We start from the raw sequence: 19,790 nt of genomic DNA, 5'->3' as shown, positions 1-19,790 counted from the left end.
GTGGTTGACACTATACAATAGGGTCAACAAACAGTGGCCCGCGTGCCAAATTCCCCCTTGAGCAAGTAAAAAAATGTACTCAATTGCACCTCGAGAAACTTAGTTTTAAATTATTATCTTCACGGTTTTAAAATTGTAAGTAACAACAGTTTAAGTTAAATTGAAACTTAAAAAAATACTTGAAAAAAAGTCTAATTTGGTATACGAACTTTTTCTGCTTACATAAAAAGTAACATCATCTATAAATTTAGTTGTCACTGTGGTAGTGACTACGTGGGAAAAACATCTTAAAGGTTTCACGTAAGAATCGATCAGCATGTTCCGAAAATCTTGAAAAGTTTTTTGATGATCGTTCGAAGAAACCTACAAAGAATACTTCTCGGCGATTGGGCAAAATTTATTGGACAATCATGAGTATGCGAAAAGTTATAAAGAAGAAAACATTTCAGTTTTAGTGAGAGCGGAGAACTCTTTTCAGCTACATATTCCTGAAGCATTATGTATCCAACTTTTATGTTAGCAGAAAAAGTTCGTATACCAAACTAGACCTTTTAAATCCTTAAAATAAGTAATTTTAAAGTAATTAATTTCTCGTAAAATTAAAAAATAGTAGTTTTATTTTAGTTTGATTTTAATCTAAAAAGTTTTATTAGTACAGCAAAGTTCTATAGTATTATTGTTTAGATAATTTTTAGACTTGATTATTACGTTATTTTATAGTTTAAAACTTTAAACTACAGTATAGTTTTATTTCAATTCAGTTTGATTTAGTAAGATACCATCTTTGACAAGACTTACTTTAAAAGTACTCAGATAAATTAAAGAAAAAGTGAAAAATGTTTTGTAATCTTTTTAAATGAGTTTAGCGCGGAAATTTTTTTTTTCAAATGTTTTTAACAAAACTCCGTCATATTTAATAAAAGACTTGAAAAAATTAAATACATGAATTTTCTTAAATCAACTTTTTTACAGAGTTTGTTATTTTGTGTAAAATGATTTAAAAATGGGTTTGAAAAATATTCTATTGATTGTTTTAATTGCACTTGCATCTACGGCAACTTGTCAAGTAGTCCAACCTGAAGGAATGGCAAATAATGGCGAATTCAAATATTTAGTCTACCTCACCGTAGATTATAATTTTCCACCCGGACTTTTTCAGCCAGCAAATACTGAACCTATTTTTCATTCAGGCGGGGTCATTGTTACCGAAAAATGGGTAGTGACTTGCGCTCACAATTTTGTTGAACAATACGAAAAAGGGAAATATTACCAGGTAAACAGAGTAACAGTTCTGGCGGGTACTAAAAATATAACTTCCAAATCACGCGCCCAAGAAATTACTGTAGGTTTTGAAAATGTGATCAAACACGGAAAGTTCGAACGACCGGATCCCGCAGCCGACATCGCCTTGATCTTTTTGGGAGAAAATACTTTTTTGTTTAATGACCGCGTACAACCGGCCAACTTGATAAAGTCCCGTAAGGAGCTTAATATCCACAGCAAATGTATGATCGTAGGATGGGGAGCTTACATAAACAATCGCAACCAAGAAGTCGATCCTGAAAAAGCCCGTAAAGGAAGAGTTTACATAGTAGAAAATCACAATTGCGAGCGTTGCTTGAACGACAGACGTCAAAAAATGTTTTACGACGATTCTCATTTGTGTGTCGGGTGCAAAGGTTGCGAGGGATGCTCGATGGGTAGCCCGGGAGACTCCGGCTCGCCGGTGGTGCAACAAATAGGAAGAGTAGAAACCGTCGTCGGACTAATGTTAGGAGCTAGCGAACAATTTATAAGAAGGTGTGGGGTGGATAGCCCGGGAGCTATAGTGAAACTCAGCAAGTTCAGATATTGGATGGACAGAAAAATGAAAGAGCGAATGGATAAACATGCCAATGAACGAGTGCGGAGTAACATGGCTACAGCAGTTGCAGTGGCAAGTGTGGCAGCAGCTATTTTTATTAATCGTAGATTTCGCTGAAAATTAGTATATCTGAGATTTTGTGTTCACGTAAAACTGCCATGACTTTTAATAAACTTAAGTTAAAAGCTGTGCGTGTATTCTCTGTTTATTTGTTATATAATATTAAGTAAATATAATCTAAAACTGCCATGACTTTTAATAAACTAAAGTTAAAAGCTGTGCGTGTATTTTCTGTTTATTTGTAATATAATATTAACTGAATTTAATCTATAACTGTTGCTCGATAAAAGTGATCCCGAACATTAGGAGTTAAAGTTAAAGGATTTGGTTTTTGGATAGTGTTCGATCCGTTTATTTAAGAAGATTTACTTTTGATAGCAAAATTAATTTATATGAAGAGTATTACATCACAAAAGAATTTTAAAAGTTTTGCAGATATTTCCTAAAAGTTTTAGTAAATAATAAATCAAGTTGTTTAGTAAGGTAGTAATATATATGTAGTTTAATAACAATTTTACCATAAAAAAGTTTGATTTAATTAATATTTTTTGTTCTTATTAAACTTCCATAACTTAAATTTAAAGAGTTGTGTTTTATATTTTAATTTTAGTATGAAAAAAATTAACTGATTTAGTCAATAACTTGAGTTTGAATAAATTACCAAAAAGTTAGGAAATGAAAAGAAACTTTATTTTTCTGATTTTAGTTAGTCTTTACTTTATCATTTAACAACAAAAATTTCATAAAAAAATATTTTATAGGAATAATACTTGGTTAACGTGACGATAGATAACATAAATTTTTATTTTTGTATATGTTTATCAAAAAAAAGCAAGAAATAAATTTAAATTTAAACTTTTAATTATTTAAAGTAATTGATTTTAGTTAATAATTTTAACAAAGAAGTTAGGTAATCATGAACTGTATTCATAAAATCTAAAAGTATACCAAACTAAGCTTTGTTTGAAATTTATAAGTTGACCAAATTTTGTAACATTGCTCATTTTTCAAATAAAAACGATACAAGTTTTAGAATACTTAATTATATTTGTTGAAATTCTGTTGTAAATATAATGATAAAATATAAAAACAAAGTATTTTTGAAAATGATTTATTAAAAAATTTACATATAAAAGATCCTTATTACGTATGTAGTTTTAATATCTATAACAAAATAATAACATAATAGTACTTGTTTTTAAGTTGACTACTTAAAAAATTTCAACCCTAAATTAATTGAATTTTGATAAATCATGTTCTATTTGCCTACTGAAGAAGAATTTGAAAGTACTTAAGCAATATAACGAATACTAATAAATTTGTAGATTTTTTTGTTAAATAAAAATAGCTTTTTATTTAAAACAATTTTGATAAAGACAAAAAAAATCACGAAGAACAACACACAACCAAGGGAAGATTTGAAATACTTAAAACTATAATATTCTTACTGATAAATTATGAACATGATTTTGTTGTTAAGCTCATGATTTTGTATTTGGTATAAAGAAAATTAAAAGATATTTAAGTGTAAATTATATATATTATTTTAAATACATTTTTTTGTTAAATCAATTTTTAATTTTAATTTAAAAAGAATTCTATTTGTATAATCTTTTTTATATAAGCACTGAAGAGGTTTTTGACCGAAACTGAGTTTGCATCATTTAAAGTCCGGAAAGAACCTAAAAAGTATAATTTTTCCTCTAGAAGTTGAAATATTTTTATTAGTTTTTGAAGAATCAAAACATATAATAAGTGTAAATCATGATAATAAATAAACAAAAAAGTCATTTTCAATATTTCCTTATATCAATAATCTCAGAAATGGTTTATGTAGATTTAAAGTAAACATTTAAATTCGTTTTTTTACATATTTTTCAGAAGGGAATACATACGCCGATCCTTAATGTAAGTGGCTGTTTTAATCTAAACAAATAAACAATTCAAATAATTTTTTTTATAAAACTACGTCATATTTAATATAAGACTTGAAAGAATTTTTATAAATAAATTTTCTTAAATCAACTTTTTTACAGAGTTTGTTATTTTGTGTAAAATGATTTAAAAATGGGTTTGAACAATATTCTATTGATTGTTTTAATTGCACTTGCATCTACGGCAACTTGTCAAGTAGTCCAACCTGAAGGAATGGCAAATAATGGAGAATTCAAATATTTAGTCTACCTCAATGTAGAGTTTAACTTTCAACCCGGACTTTTTAAACCACCGAATACTGAACCTGATTTTTACGGAGGCGGAGTCATTGTTACCGAAAAATGGGTAGTGACTTGCGCTCACAATTTCGATGAAGAATACGAGCAAGGAAAATATTACCAGGTAAACAGAGTAACAGTTCTGGCGGGTACTAAAAATAAAACTTCCAAATCACGCGCCCAAGAAATAACTGTAGGTTTTGAAAATGTGATCAAACACGGAAAGTTCGAACGACCGGATCCTGCAGCCGACATCGCCTTGATCTTTTTGGGAGAAAATACTTTTTTGTTTAATGACCGCGTGCAACCGGCCAACTTGATAAAGTCCCGTAAGGAGCTTGATATCCACAGCGAATGTATGATCGTAGGATGGGGAGCTTACAGAAACAATCGCAACCAAGAAGTCGATCCTGAAAAAGCCCGTAAAGGAAGAATTTACATAGTAGAAAATTACAATTGCGAGCGTTGCTTGAACAACGATGGTAAAGTATTTTACGAGGATTCTCATTTGTGTGTCGGGTGCAAAGGTTGCGAGGGATGCTCGATGGGTAGCCCGGGAGACTCCGGCTCGCCGGTGGTGCAACAAATAGGAGGAGTAGAAACTGTCGTCGGACTAATGAAAGGAGGTAACGAACAATTTATAAGAAGGTGTGGGGTGGATAGCCCGGGGTTTATAGTGAAACTCAGCAAGTTCAGAAAATGGATGGACAGAAAAATGAAAGAGCGAATGGATAAACATGCCAATGAACGAGTGCGGAGTAACATGACTACAGCAGTGGCAGTGGCAAGTGTGGCAGCAGCTATTTTCATTAATCGTAGATTTCGCTGAAAATTAGTATATCTGAGATTTTGTGTTCACGTAAAACTGCCATGACTTTTAATAAACTTAAGCTAAAAGCTGTGCGTGTATTTTCTGTTTATTTATCATATAATATTAAGTAAATTTAATCTATAACTGTTGCTCGATAAAAGTAATCCCAAACATTAGGAGTTAAAGATAAAGGATTTGTTTTTTGGATAGTGTTCGATCCGTTTATTTAAGAAGATTTACTTTTGATAGCAAAATTAATTTATATGAAGAGTATTACATCACAAAAGAAGTTTAAAAGTGTTGCAGATATTTCCTAAAAGTTTTAGAAAATAATAAATCAAGTTATTTAGTAAAGTAGTAATATATATGTTGTTTAATAATAATTTTACCATAAAAAAGTATGATTTAATTAATATTTTTTGTTCTTATTAAACTTCCATAACTTAAATTTAAAGAGTTGTGTTTTATATTTTAATTTTAGTATGAAAAAAATTAACTGATTTAGTCAATAACTTGAGTTTGACAAAATTATCAAAAAGTTAGGAAATGAAAAGAAACTTTATTTGCCTGATTTTAGTTAGTCTTTACTTTATCATTTAAGCACAGAAAAAATTTCATTGAAAAATATTTTATAGGAATAATACTTGGTTAATGTGACGATAAATATCATAAATTTTTATTTGTGTAGATGTATATCAAAAAACAGCAAGTAATAAATTTAAAGTTAAATCTAAAATTTTGATTATTTAAAGTAATTGATTTTAGTTAATAATTTTAACAAAGAAGTTAGGTAATCATGAACTGTATTCATAAAATCTAAAAGTATACCAAACTAAGCTTTGTTTGAAATTTATAAGTTGACCAAATTTTGTAACATTGCTCATTTTTCAAATAAAAACGATACAAGTTTTAGAATACTTAATTATATTTGTTGAAATTCTGTTGTAAATATAATGATAAAATACAAAAAAAAAGTATTTTTGAAAATGATTTATTAAAAAATTTACATATAAAAGATCTTTATTACGTATGTAGTTTTAATATCTATAACAAAATAATAACATAATAGTACTTGTTTTTAAGTTGACTACTTAAAAAATTTCAACCCTAAATTAATTGCTTTTTGATAAATCATGTTCTAATTGCCTACTGAAGAAGAATTTGAAAGTATATTAGGCAATATAACGAATACTTAATTAAATTTGTTGATTTTTTTGTTAAATAAAAATAACTTTTTATTTAAAACGATTTTGATAAAGACAAAAAAATCACGAAGAACAACACACAACCAAGGGAAAATTTGAAATACTTAAAACTATAATATTCTTACTGATAAATTATGAACATGATTTTGTTGTTAAGCTCATGATTTTGTATTTGGTATAAAGAAAATTAAAAGATATTTAAGTGTAAATTATATATATTATTTTAAATACATTTTTTTGTTAAATTAATTTTTAATTTTAATTTAAAAAGAATTCTATTTGTATAATGTTTTTTATATAAGCACTGAAGAGGTTTTTGACCGAAACTGAGTTTGCATCATTTAAAGTCCGGAAAGAACCTAAAAAGTATAATTTTTCCTCTAGAAGTTGAAATATTTTTATTAGTTTTCAAAGAATCAAAACATATAATAAGTTTAAATTATGATAATAAATAAACAAAAAAGTTATTTTCCGTATTTCCTTATATCAATAATCTCAGAAATAATTTATATGAATTTAAAGTAAACATTTAAATTCGTTTTTTTACATATTTTTGAGAAGGGAATACATACGCCGATCCCTAACGTAAGTGGCTGTTTTAATCTAAAAAAATAGATCAAATTAGTGTTCTAGATTCTGTTAGATTTTCAAAGTATTTAAAAAACTTAGATAAATTCAACTATGACAAAATCAATAATAAACATGACAGAAATTTAAAGTTTTTAATAAAACGTAGATTTGGCAGTTTAAATGCCAAAACGCACATTCATAGTCTTTCTGATTACATATCCAACGATGATGAAAACTTTGTCTTAAAGCATGGTTTAAAGTTTTGCGTTCCTCCCCATAAACTTAAACGAGAACTCATTTTTTCTGAACCTGAAATTCTTACGGGACAATTACAGCACCATAAGCCACTAAATAAAATTAAATTTGAACAATGTTTATCCAAACTAAATGATCTTTCGCAAACGTATTCTAAGCTTGAAGTTAATCATTCCGATAATCTAATGCGTAATAAGTATAATGAAGCTTTGAAACGATCAAAAGATAATCCTAACATAGTACTTTGTAAAGCAGACAAAGAAAACATTATTGTAATTCTAAATAAGGCTGATTATATAGAAAAAATGATGGTAATTTTAAATGATAGTTCAAAATTTTTAAAACTCGGAAAAATCGATAAATTTGACCACACAATTAAATTGAAAACAGTATTCAGAGAAAACTGAGAAGTTGGTTTGTAAAAGGTTTAATATCAAAAGAAGTGTATGAATCAACCAGACCTATTGGCTCACAGCGCCCTAAGTTGTATGGACTCCCAAAAACACACAAAAAAGAAATTCCACTTAGACCCAACTTATCTATGACTAAATCATCACAATCAAACTTATCTACCTTTTTAGTTTCCGTTTTAGAACCAGTTTTAGAAAAATTCACTACTCACACAGTACCTGATTCTTTTAGTTTTGTTGATAAACTTAAAAGCTTAAATCTTTCCCAACCAAACAACTTAATGGTCTCGTTTGACATTAAAAGTTTGTTTACAAACGTTCAACTTGATGAAGTGTTAAATATTTGTTTAGATCAGTTGTACAATTCTGACTTACTTCCGCCTCCTTTCCCAAGATCTGTTTGCAATGATATGCTATGTATGGACACGAAAAATGTACAATTTAGTTTTAATAATCTCATGTTTCGTCAAATTGACGGCGTAGCAATGGAAAGCCCTTTAGGCCCTATTCTTGCTAACATTTTTGTCGGTTACTATGAAAATAGTCTTCTTTCATTAGATAACAGTAAGCCACTTGTATATTATAGCTATGTCGATGATGTTTTTGCTATTTTTACTTCAAAAAGCAATGTCAATAACTTTTTTACTCTGCTAAATAAGATGCACAAATGCATAGTTTTTACCGTTGAAGAAGAAGTTTCCGGTAAAATTCACTTTTTAGACTTTAACATTACTAGAAACAGCAACAACACCTTTTCTACTTCTGTGTTCAGAAAAGAAAACTTTAGTCCACACTACATTCGTTTTGCCCCAACAAACAAAAATTGAAGATCATACAATGCATAACCAACAGAGCTATTAAAATTTGCACGGCCGACTGTTTGGATTTAGAATTTGACAACATCTACAAAATTTTTCTCTCACTAGGTTACCCCGAAACAGTCATCAAGAAGACAATTAAGGCAACTCAGTCCAAAATGAATCGCTTACCCTCTTTCGGCCCACATCCTTGCCCAGTCTACCTCCGCCTTCCTTATATAGGTGAAAACTCAATAAGACTGGCTAAGCAAGCTTCATTAGCTGTAAAATCCACCTTTAACAGCGTTTTGCTACGTGCTTTGTACAACACCAACCGCCCGCTTAACGGAATTGTGAAAGATGCCACACCTACCCATGATTTGAGTAATGTAGTATACATATTTAAATGTCATTGCGGAAATGACTACGTAGGTCGAACATCTCAACGTTTCCACGTCAGGCGAGAGCAGCATGTCACGAAAAAGCTAAAAAGGTTTATTTTTAATGACGACGTGAAGCCTAAAGGTGAACAGTCATCTATTCATCAGCACCTCCTCAGCAACCCTGTTTGTGCCGAGAACTACCTAGATAATAGGTTCGAAATCCTATCCCGAGCTAGAAACACCTACCATCTTTCAGTTCTAGAATCTTTGTTTATTAGAACTCGCGAGCCAAAAATTTGCAAACAAAGAGATTTTTACAATTTAAAACTTTATAAATAGCGTCTTTAGTAGTATTTTTGTTGTCGTTTTTGTCGTCTTTTTAATGTGCTTTTTATTTAATTTAGTCTCAAGTAAAAATTTCTACTATTTTAAATTTTTTTGTTTTAAAAATTTTGACTTCTAAATTACTTCAAGTTAGTTCTATACAACTTAATTATATTTTTCAAACATTTTCTAAACAAACTTTTATACTTTATGACGTAACTATTTTTAACTAGATTTTCCAAATTCATTCTATGTAACTAAAATTACTCTATAATATTGTTAGTTTTTAGCAATGTTATTCTGAAGAGAGCTAAAGGAAGTTAATTAATAAACTTTTTTCGAAAATGAGTGAGTTATGTTTAAACTTTTGAATTAAACAAATAAACAATTCAAATAATTTTTTTTATAAAACTACGTCATATTTTTTATAAAACTTGAAAAATTTTTATAAATGAATTTTCTTAAATCAACTTTTTTACAGAGTTTGTTATTTTGTGTAAAATGATTTAAAAATGGGTTTGAACAATATTCTATTGATTGTTTTAATTGCACTTGCATCTACGGCAACTTGTCAAGTAGTCCAACCTGAAGGAACTGCAAATAATGGAGAATTCAAATATTTAGTCTACCTCACTGTAGAGTTTAACTTTCCACCCGGACTTTTTAAACCACCGAATACTGAACCTGATTATTACGGAGGCGGAGTCATTGTTACCGAAAAATGGGTAGTGACTTGCGCTCACAATTTCGATGACGAATACAAGCAAGGAAAATATTACCAGGTAAACAGAGTAACAGTTCTGGCGGGTACTAAAAATAAATATGTCATATCACGCGCCCAAGAAATAACTGTAGGTTTTGAAAATGTGATCAAACACGGAAAGTTCGAACGAGCGGATACCGCAGCCGACATCGCCTTGATTTTTTTGGGAGAAAATACTTTTTTGTTTAATGACCGCGTACAACCGGCCAACTTGATAAAGTCCCGTAAGGAGCTTGATATCCACAGCGAATGTATGATCGTAGGATGGGGAGCTTACAGAAACAGTCGCAACAAAGAAGTCGAACCTTTTAAAGCCCGTAAAGGAAGAATTTACATAGTAGAAAATCAAAATTGCGAGCGTTGCATAAACGACGGACCTCAAAAAATGTTTTACAAGGATTCTCATTTGTGTGTCGGGTGCAAAGGTTGCGAGGGATGCTCGATGGGCAGCCCGGGAGACTCCGGCTCGCCGGTGGTGCAACAAATAGGAGGAGTAGAAACTGTCGTCGGACTAATGAAAGGAGGTAGCGAAAAATTTATAAGAAGATGCGGGGTGGATAGCCCGGGAGCTGTAGTGAAACTCAGCAAGTTCAGAAAATGGATGGACAGAGAAATGAAAGAGCGAATGGATAAACATGCCAATGAACGAGTGCGGAGTAACATGGCTGCAGCAGTGGCAGTGGCAAGTGTGGCAGCAGCTATTTTTATTAATCGTAGATTTCGCTGAAAATTAGTAGATCTGATATTTTGTGTTCACGTAAAACTGCCATGAATTTTAATAAACTTAAGTTAAAAGCTGTGCGTGTATTTTCTGTTTATTTGTAATATAATATTAACTAAATTTAATCTATAACTGTTGCTCGATAAAAGTAATCCCGAACATTAGGAGTTAAAGATAAAGTGTTTGTTTTTCGGATAGTGTTCGATCCGTTTATTTAAGAAGATTTACTTTTGATAGCAAAATTAATTTATATGAAGAGTATTACATCACAAAAGAAGTTTAAAAGTGTTGCAGATATTTCCTAAAAGTTTTAGTAAATAATAAATCAAAGTTGTTTAGTAAAGTAATAATATATATGTAGTTTAATAATAATTTTACCATAAAAAAGTTTGATTTAATTAATATTTTTTGTTCTTATCAAACTTCCATAAATTGAATTTCAATATTAGTTTGAAAAAAATTAACTGATTTAGTCAATAAATTGAGTTTGACAAAATGATCAAAATGTTAGGAAATGAAAAGAAACTTTACTTTTCTGATTTTAGTTAGTCTTTACTTTATCATTTAAGCACAGAAAAAATTTCATTGAAAAATATTTTACAGGAATTTACTTGGTTAACGTGACGATAGATAACATAAATTTTTATTTTTGTAGATATTTATCAAAAAAAATCAAGAAATAAATTTAAAGTTAAATTTCAGATTTTATTTAAATGAAATAAATGATTTTATTTAAGGTTTTTGACAAAGAAGTTAGGTAATCATGAACCTGAGAATCCTTTTTTAGGTGAAACCGGGTTAGTAAGGTTGAAATTTTGTCAATAAATTATTAATTAAGGTAATCATGAACTGCATTTATAAAATCTAAAAGTACACCAAATTGAGTTTTATTTGAAATTTATAAGTTGACCAAATTTTGTAACATTGCTTGTTTTTCAAATAAAAACGATTCAAGTTTCAGAATACTTAACTATATTTGTTGAAATTCTGTTGTAAATATAGTGATAACGTATATTAAAGTAATAAAATATAAAAACATTTTTTTTGCAAATGACGCATTTTAAAACTCACATATAAAAGGTCCTCCTAAAAGTTATGACAACAAACAAACTAAAAATTTATTTTAAATGTACCTTATATCAAATGTCTCAGTTACAGTTGTACTATTTATAAAGTAAACATTTAAATTCGCCTTTTTTCTCCTTCCTTCAGAAGGGACTACTTAAACAGTTGGTCTTAACTCTTAAAAAAGCTTCTTAAAGATAAATGTGTGATAGTTTTAAATTTCGTTTACATAGCATGACGTACTTAAAAAAGACTAATCATTTCTTGGGACAATTATTTTAGGGATTTACACTACGGACTCAAGAATATTTAGTGCAAATTTTTATATGCTCACGGGCTGCAGTTTACCCACGCAGCTTTATTATGAAAAAACAAGATAGAAAACTTTTATAACAACTTTTCGAGTTAGTTTTTTTTTTACAAATCTGTTCATTTTATTTCTTAATAACTAGGTTTTATAAATTACTAGTTTTCTTAAAATAGATAAGCATTTTATAAGTCTTTGAGATCAAGGTTGAAGGAAATTCATTATCTACTAAATTATAACCAAGATTTTTTTTAGCCCTTAATTTAAAAATCCTCAGAACATCTAGTGTAAGTATCTAAAATTTACTTTGGTGCATTTAAAATTTTGTATGGTGAAATTCAACTTTTACAGGGTCGCATTTCAACTTTTGCAGAGCGCTTTGCCATCGCCGGATCAGCTAAAGCACTTGTTTTTTAATACTAGTTTTTTTTGTAACTTTTCGAAGGAATATCAGTAAAACAATAGTATTTGAAGCAAAACAAAGTAGTTGGTTTTTTAACCATTGTACGTTGCAATCTAAATGAAAGAAAATCAAACAATCATATGCTATACGACGAAGCTAAAATCATTAATAAATTTAACTCTGTCAGCTGCAAATTTAAAGCGCTTCTAATTGGCTAATGTTTTACTTAATTTTTTTTTAGATTTTAATCAAAAACTTTTTTTTCCAATTAGTTTTTTATATATTTGGGTAAGGTGGGTTTTGGAATAGGGAATACATTAAAAAATTTGGGTACAAATGGTTTGGGATAGGGGTTTAGGTGTTATTAATAAACTGCTGTATTAATAAATTACCTCATTTGTATTACGTGATTAATAAAAAAAAATTGTAAAACCTTACAACTGCAGCCGACCTAATTTAACTTGGTAACTGTTCATGTTGTAACATAATCTAGAATTTTAGAATAGAAAAATAAATGACAACTTGGAAAAATTAGTTTATAGATATATCAAAAATTATGACTGTTGAAGTAAAAAAGCTAAAAGTATAACTGTTCACAGAAAAGGACCACGGACAGTGAGACACGTGGATCTTATTCGTTTAAATCAGGGTTTTCAGAAGTTTGTGGTGAGTGGTTGTAGCTGCTTAAAGATATGCAGCTGTTAGCTACACACTTGAATTTTAAAGTGTATGTAAGCTTCTTGATAGGTGAATACTAAATAATTAATTATTTTAAACAATTTTATTGAGATTTTATAGTTGCTTGAAATATCCATCTCTGTTTAGATAAAGTAACATTTTTTAGTATATAATTCAAGTAATAAATTTTAATTATAAAAGCAAACAAACTAAAGTTTATTATTAATTTATTTTAATATTTGAAAACAATTAAATTACAAATAAACAGTTAAACGGTAAATGTATTTGTTTTTGTAAAAAGTAAAAAGTAACAACAGTAAAGCACCTTTTAAAAAAACGAATATTTAGAAACATACTACTAAAGCTAAAATAAAAATAATACATAACTTCATAACATTAATAATATACCATTTTTTGAAATTAAGAGTAAGACGAACCAGTTTTGATAATTTTGTATGTTTTACCTTTTCAGATTACTAAGTAAGTTTAATTGGGCCTTAAATGTGTTGTTTCTATTTTTAGTTTGAGTAATAAAAGAATAAAAATTAACTAAAATATAAATTAAATTGTTAAGTGATGTATAGAAAAGTAGTTTTTATATTTTATAATTTAAACACTTGTAACTAAACATAATGTATTCAACATAGTTAAAATACTTGACTTAAAGACGAACATTTTGTATACAAAGTTGAATCATTATATATCAGATTAAACAGTTTGTTATAGCATATGTACGAAAAACTAAAATTAGAAGCATTAATACTCGTTTTTAAACATTCTGTAATTGAACAAAAGTTTAATTGTGTTTAAACATTAAGTTAAAACTTGGATATACCAAGAGCTTGAAATTAAACATTGTATTTTGTTTAAGATACAGTTTCTGAAAGATTTATACCCTAATTTGTTTTAGAAAAAAACATTTCTCACTTACTTTTGATATTTATTCTTTAAAACAATTGCATTTTAAACTGTGTAAATTTCCAAAGAGTTGTTTCAACTTTTTATAGTTTCATGACATTAATTTTAAATTCAAAAAAACAGTAAACTATGACCCGTTTTTTTAAATTTTATTTAATTATTTTCCTTTCACTACTTCTATGATTACAATTGAAAACTACGACATACAAATGTCTAATAAAAGCCTGTAATTGTTTTTATATATAAAAAATTGAATTCAAAATTTATTTTTAATAACGTTAGCTTTACAACTTTTTTAAATAAAAATGTCAGCTTAAACTTTACTTTGATATTTTAATACTTAAATAGAAAAACAAAGCAATTACTTATAAATACATTTAACTTTTATTCTATATTTACTGTTAGTTCACTTGTAACAAGAAATCAAGTTGCACTTGATTACTGTCTAGATTTGGTTGGAAGTTTTGAGCTAAAAGTTCATCCAAGCGTTAAGAGAAAGCTCGCAAGGTTAAGTTTTATACTGATGCAAGTTTAATACAGTTCACAAAAGGAGAAAATAAAGTGCATACCAGAAAACCTGATGCAACATTGAGTTAGGGAATGTTATATATAAGCTGATACAACAGACAGATAGGGAGATTCTAGCCACAGCCTGCTGCAGTAAACATGATAATGAAGAATAGACATTTATATTGTTTTCTTGTGTTTTATAAAGTATTTATTGATTAGTATTATTCTTATAAGTATTTCTTATTTACATTATAAGTAGTTAAATCGTATTTTGTTTTATACATTCTTAAAGTATATTCTTGCTAGATTAAATCTTGTGTAAAGGTTTTGACCACATTTAAAGTATTTTCTAAATTTGATGTTCTTTATATATTTGTTAGTGTTTGCAATTGTTCTTTATATAAAATATGTTAACTCATGTTATGCCTAGTTTTATATAGAGTAGCCTAAGTATTATTAGTATCATTATTTAGTATAAGTTAAGTTTAGTTATAAAGGTACCTACATATATAGGTTACACACTCTTACATATTATAAATGTTTGATTTCACTACTAGTGCTTAATTTGCTTTTTTTTGATGATTTTAAAAGTACATTCTTTAATTATATTTGGTAAAATTTTTTTTGATCTTGAAATTTTTGTACAAGTGTGAAGTTAGCTTGGTAAAGTTTTTCAATAGTTTTTAAAAAATGTCCAAATTTTAAACCCAATTGTTTTTTTTATCTTTATAGCTAAATAAAAACTTTTTTTTATTCTAGAGAACGGTCCTTTGTCTTTATTTAAAAGACAAAATCCATTGGATTGGTGCTTGAATTTTATTTTTTTTTTATATAGGTTTGGCCAATACTTAAATACTTTATTTAAGTAACTTAAATGTTTATTTTAAAACAAACCTTTATTATTTGTAATGTTTTGTATACAAAACTTGATTATTTTAAGCAAAGGTTTTTTTTTGTTATCCTTATCGCTAATCAATAAATGTGTATTAATAATAATTTTATTTACAAAAGAAAACGACCTTTCACCCAAAATTGGGATCTTTAGATCTAAAAAGTAAAATAAATGGTGACGATGGGTAACTCAATGTTTTTTTCGAAGTCATACATCGTCAGTGCCATTAGAATAAAAAGTGCTCAATGTATGTAGAGTATTCTTTTAACACAAAAGGTCTCGACAATTTTGGGTGAAATGTCTCCAAAAAATTTTTGTGTAAAAAGAATAATCTTCACACATAAAAATGTGTTTTTATAGATAAACTAAAACGTAAATAACTTACTTAATACTAATGAGTTTTTTTATTTATATTGATATAGATTATTTTAAAGTAACTTTTGTCTTACAAGAAGACAAAAGTTTGTGACAAGAGCTTTAAAGTTTTACTGATATATAAGAATGATGTCTAAGTTAGTTGATATAAATACAAAAACTCAGTTCATTTATTGGTCGACTGTTAAAAATTTAGTTTAATCTAAGTTTAGATGAATTAAATTCTTACTAATTTATAACTGCTGCTTAGAAATAATTTAAGTAAATTACAGAAAACTAAAAAATAAAAAAATCTAACTTGACAAAAAAACTAATACTTTTGTTTTAGTCAGTACTAAGCACAAGTTTTTTAGATTTTAATCAAAAACTTTTTTTTCTAATTAGTTTTTTATATATTTGGGTAAGGTGGGTTTAGGAATAGGGAATGTGTTAAAATTTTTGGGTACAAATGGTTTGGGATAGGGGTTTAGATGTTATTAATAAACTGCTGTATTAATAACTTACCTCATTTGTATTACGTGATGAATAAAAAAAACTGTAAAACCTTACAACTGCAGCCGACCCAATTTAACTTGGTAACTGTTCATGTTGTAACATAATCTAGAAGTTTAGAATAGAAAAATAAATGACAACTTGGAAAAATTAGTTTATAGATATATCAAAAATTATGACTGTTGAAGTAAAAAAGCTAAAAGTATAACTGTTCACAGAAAAGGACCACAGACAGTGAGACACGTGGATCTTATTCGTTTAATTCAGGGTTTTCAGAAGTTTGTGGTGAGTGGTTGTAGCTGCTTAAAGATATGCAGCAGTTAGCTGCACACTTGAATTTTGAAGTGTATGTAAGCTTCTTGATAGGTAAATACTAAATAATTAATTATTTTAAACAATTTTGTTGAGATTTTTGGTTGCTTGAAATATCCATCTACTGTTTAAATGAAGTTACATTTTTAGTATATCATTCAAGTAATAAATTTTAATTATAAAAGCAAACAAACTAAAGTTTATTATTAATTTATTTTAATATTTGAAAACAATTAAATTACAAATAAACAGTTAAACGGTAAATGTATTTGTTTTTGTAAAAAGTAAAAAGTAACAACAGTAAAGCACCTTTTAAATAAAACGAATATTTAGAAACATACTACTAAAGCTAAAATAAAAATAATACATAACTTCATAACATTAATAATATACCATTTTTTGAAATTAAAAGTAAGACGAACCAGTTTTGATAATTTTGTATGTTTTACCTTTTCAGATTACTAAGTAAGTTTAATTGGGCCTTAAATGTGTTGTTTCTGTTTTTAGTTTGAGTAATAAAAGAATAAAAATTAACTAAAATATAAATTAAATTGTTAAGTGATGTATAGAAAAGTAGTTTTTATATTTTATAATTTTAAACACTTGTAACTAAACATAATGTATTCAACATAGTTAAAATACTTGACTTAAAGACGAACATTTTGTTTACAAAGTTGAATCATTATATATCAGATTAAACAGTTTGTTATAGCATATGTACGAAAAACTAAAATTAGAAGCATTAATACTCGTTTTTAAACATTCTGTAATTGAACAAAAGTTTAATTGTTTTTAAACATTAAGTTAAAACTTGGATATACCAAGAGCTTAAAATTAAACATTGTATTTTGTTTAAGATACAATTTCTGAAAGGTTTATACGCTAATTTGTTTTAGAAAAAAAAACATATCTCACCTACTTTTGATATTTATTCTTTAAAACAATTGCATTTTAAACTGTGTAAATTTCCAAAGAGTTGTTTCAACTTTTTATAGTTTCATGACATTAATTTTAAATTCAAAAAAACAGTAAACTATGACCCGTTTTTTTAAATTTTATTTAATTATTTTCCGTTCACTACTTCTATGATTACAATTGAAAACTACGACATACAAATGTCTAATAAAAGCCTGTAATTGTTTTTATGTATAAAAAATTGAATTCAAAATTTATTTTTAATAACGTTAGCTTTACAACTTTTTTAAATAAAAATGTCAGCTTAAACTTTACTTTGATATTTTAATACTTAAATAGAAAAACAAAGCAATTACTTATAAATACATTTAACTTTTATTCTATATTTACTGTTAGTTCACTCTTACATATTATATATGTTTGATTTCACTACTAGTGCTTAATTTGCTTTTTTTTTGATGATTTTAAAAGTACATTCTTTAATTATATTTGGTAAATTTTTTTTTGATCTTGAAATTTTTGTACAAGTGTGAAGTTAGCTTGGTAAAGTTTTTCAATAGTTTTTTAAAAATGTCCAAATTTTAAACCCAATTGTTTTTTTTATCTTTATAGCTAAATAAAAACTTTTTTTTATTCTAGAGAACGGTCCTTTGTCTTTATTTAAAAGACAAAATCCATTGGATTGGTGCTTGAATTTTAGTTTTTTTTCTATAGGTTTGACCAATAATTAAATACTTTATTTAAGTAACTTAAATGTTTATTTTAAAACAAACCTTTATTATTTGTAATGTTTTGTATACAAAATTTGATTATTTTAAGCAAAGGCTCCTTTTGTTAACCTTATCGCTAATCAATAAATGTGTATTATTAATAATTTATTTACAAAAGAAAACGACCTTTAACCCAAAGTTGGGATCTTTAGATCTAAAAAGTAAAATAAATGGTGACGATGGGTAACTCAATATTTTTTTTTCTAAGTCATACATCGTCAGTGCCATTAGAATAAAAAGTGCTCAATGTATGTAGAGCATTCTTTCAACACAAAAGGTCTCGACAATTTTGGGTGAAACGTCGTTGTCTTTTGCAAATAAAATTGTTATTAGTATTGTCTCCAAAGAAATTTTGTCGTAAAAGAATAATCTTCATACATAAAAATGTGTTTTTATAGGTAAACTAAAACGTAAATAACTTACTTAATACTAATGAGTTTTTTTATTTATATTGATATAGAACATTTTAAAGTAACTTTTGTCTTACAAACGAAGACAAAAGTTTGTGACAAGAGCTTTAAAGTTTTACTGATATATAAGAATGATGTCTAAGTTAGTTGATATAAATACAAAAACTCAGTTCATTTATTATTCGACTGTTAAAAATTTAGTTTAGTTTAAGTTTAAATGAATTAAATTCTTACTAACTTATAACTGCTGCTTAGAAACAATTTAAATAAGTTACAGAAAACCAAAAAATAAAAAATCTAACTTGACAAAAAACGAATACTTTTGTTTTAGTCAGTACTAAGCACATACTTCTACATTTTTATTCAAATTACAAGTATAAAACTTGATTTATTAGATTTAAATATATATTAGAACATATTTTAAAACTCAAAGTAGAAACGCTTTTAAACTCAATTTTTTTTCATGTATAAAAACAATAAAAACATTTTAATATTACAGTGCTCTAAAAACCACAGAGTAACAAATAATTCTACAAGGTGGTCAAATAGCAAGTAGGTAACTTAATAACACAATTTCTAAACCAATTAATTTTTAAGTGTCAAAAATTTTTAAGTAAAATACTAAAAAATCCAATTTTTTAATTAAGTAAACAAAACTAAGTTGGGACATATACAAGTTTTATATTATAAATATTGCAGTAACAAAAAAAACGTTTTATAACACAACTTTATATGCTTTCTTGTTTGTAAAAAAGTATTGATAATATTTCGTATAAAAATGATCAAAAATTTTGTATGCCTAATTTATAAATGCACAATTAATTAAAAAAGAAAACTAAATAAAAAGATAACTTGTAATAAGTTATTAATTTTACTAAAACTATAATCTATGAACATATATAAAAGGACAAAAGTACTTTGTTTTAAAACGTTTAAGTAAAGTATCTGTATAAACTACTTCTAATGTGCATAAAATATGAGCAACTTAAAGAAAAATAAGTTCATTACAAACTAACTAACGAACCAGTTAAGGAGTTTGTGGTTATAAAAATTAAAATTTGCATACACGTACTTCAGTAGCTAAATATTGAAATCTCAAAAACATATAGTCATTTACTTTCACATCACTGTAGGTTGTTTGCTTGTATTTTAAAAATAATATTAGTAAGTTATAAATTGAAACTGATTACTTTTGAATTTATGTAACCAAAAAATACTATCTTAGTTGCTCAAGATTAATAAAATCTAAACCATGTAAATATTATAAACAAACTTTTTTTAATTAACACAATAAAGAATAATACTTTTTTTTTAAACATATGTAGAGAGTTTTGCTAGGTACGTATCAGTTTGTTGATCATTTAAAC

At 27.2% G+C, this 19,790-nt stretch overlaps 3 protein-coding genes across 3 annotated transcripts; all 3 read left to right on the top strand.

The window, feature by feature from the left end:
- The first annotated feature begins 1,084 nt into the window (after window positions 1-1,084).
- Window positions 1,085-1,981, top strand: LOC145836951 (chymotrypsin B-like). Its single transcript, XM_082944719.1, has one exon. It carries the CDS (start codon window positions 1,085-1,087, stop codon window positions 1,979-1,981), a length of 897 nt encoding a protein of 298 aa, XP_082800845.1.
- Window positions 1,982-3,991: 2,010 nt separating this feature from the next.
- Window positions 3,992-4,966, top strand: LOC145836949 (chymotrypsin B-like). The gene has a single exon (XM_082944718.1). It carries the CDS (start codon window positions 3,992-3,994, stop codon window positions 4,964-4,966), a length of 975 nt encoding a protein of 324 aa, XP_082800844.1.
- A 4,438-nt stretch (window positions 4,967-9,404) lies between these two features.
- LOC145836947 (chymotrypsin B-like) lies at window positions 9,405-10,382 on the top strand. The gene has a single exon (XM_082944717.1). It carries the CDS (start codon window positions 9,405-9,407, stop codon window positions 10,380-10,382), a length of 978 nt encoding a protein of 325 aa, XP_082800843.1.
- The last annotated feature ends 9,408 nt before the right edge of the window (window positions 10,383-19,790 follow it).

Source organism: Thalia democratica, chromosome 5 (genome assembly GCF_965202585.1).
Source record: "Thalia democratica chromosome 5, ktThaDemo2.hap1.1, whole genome shotgun sequence".
NCBI lineage: Eukaryota > Metazoa > Chordata > Thaliacea > Salpida > Salpidae > Thalia > Thalia democratica.
This window is presented reverse-complemented; position numbering and strand designations above follow the sequence as displayed.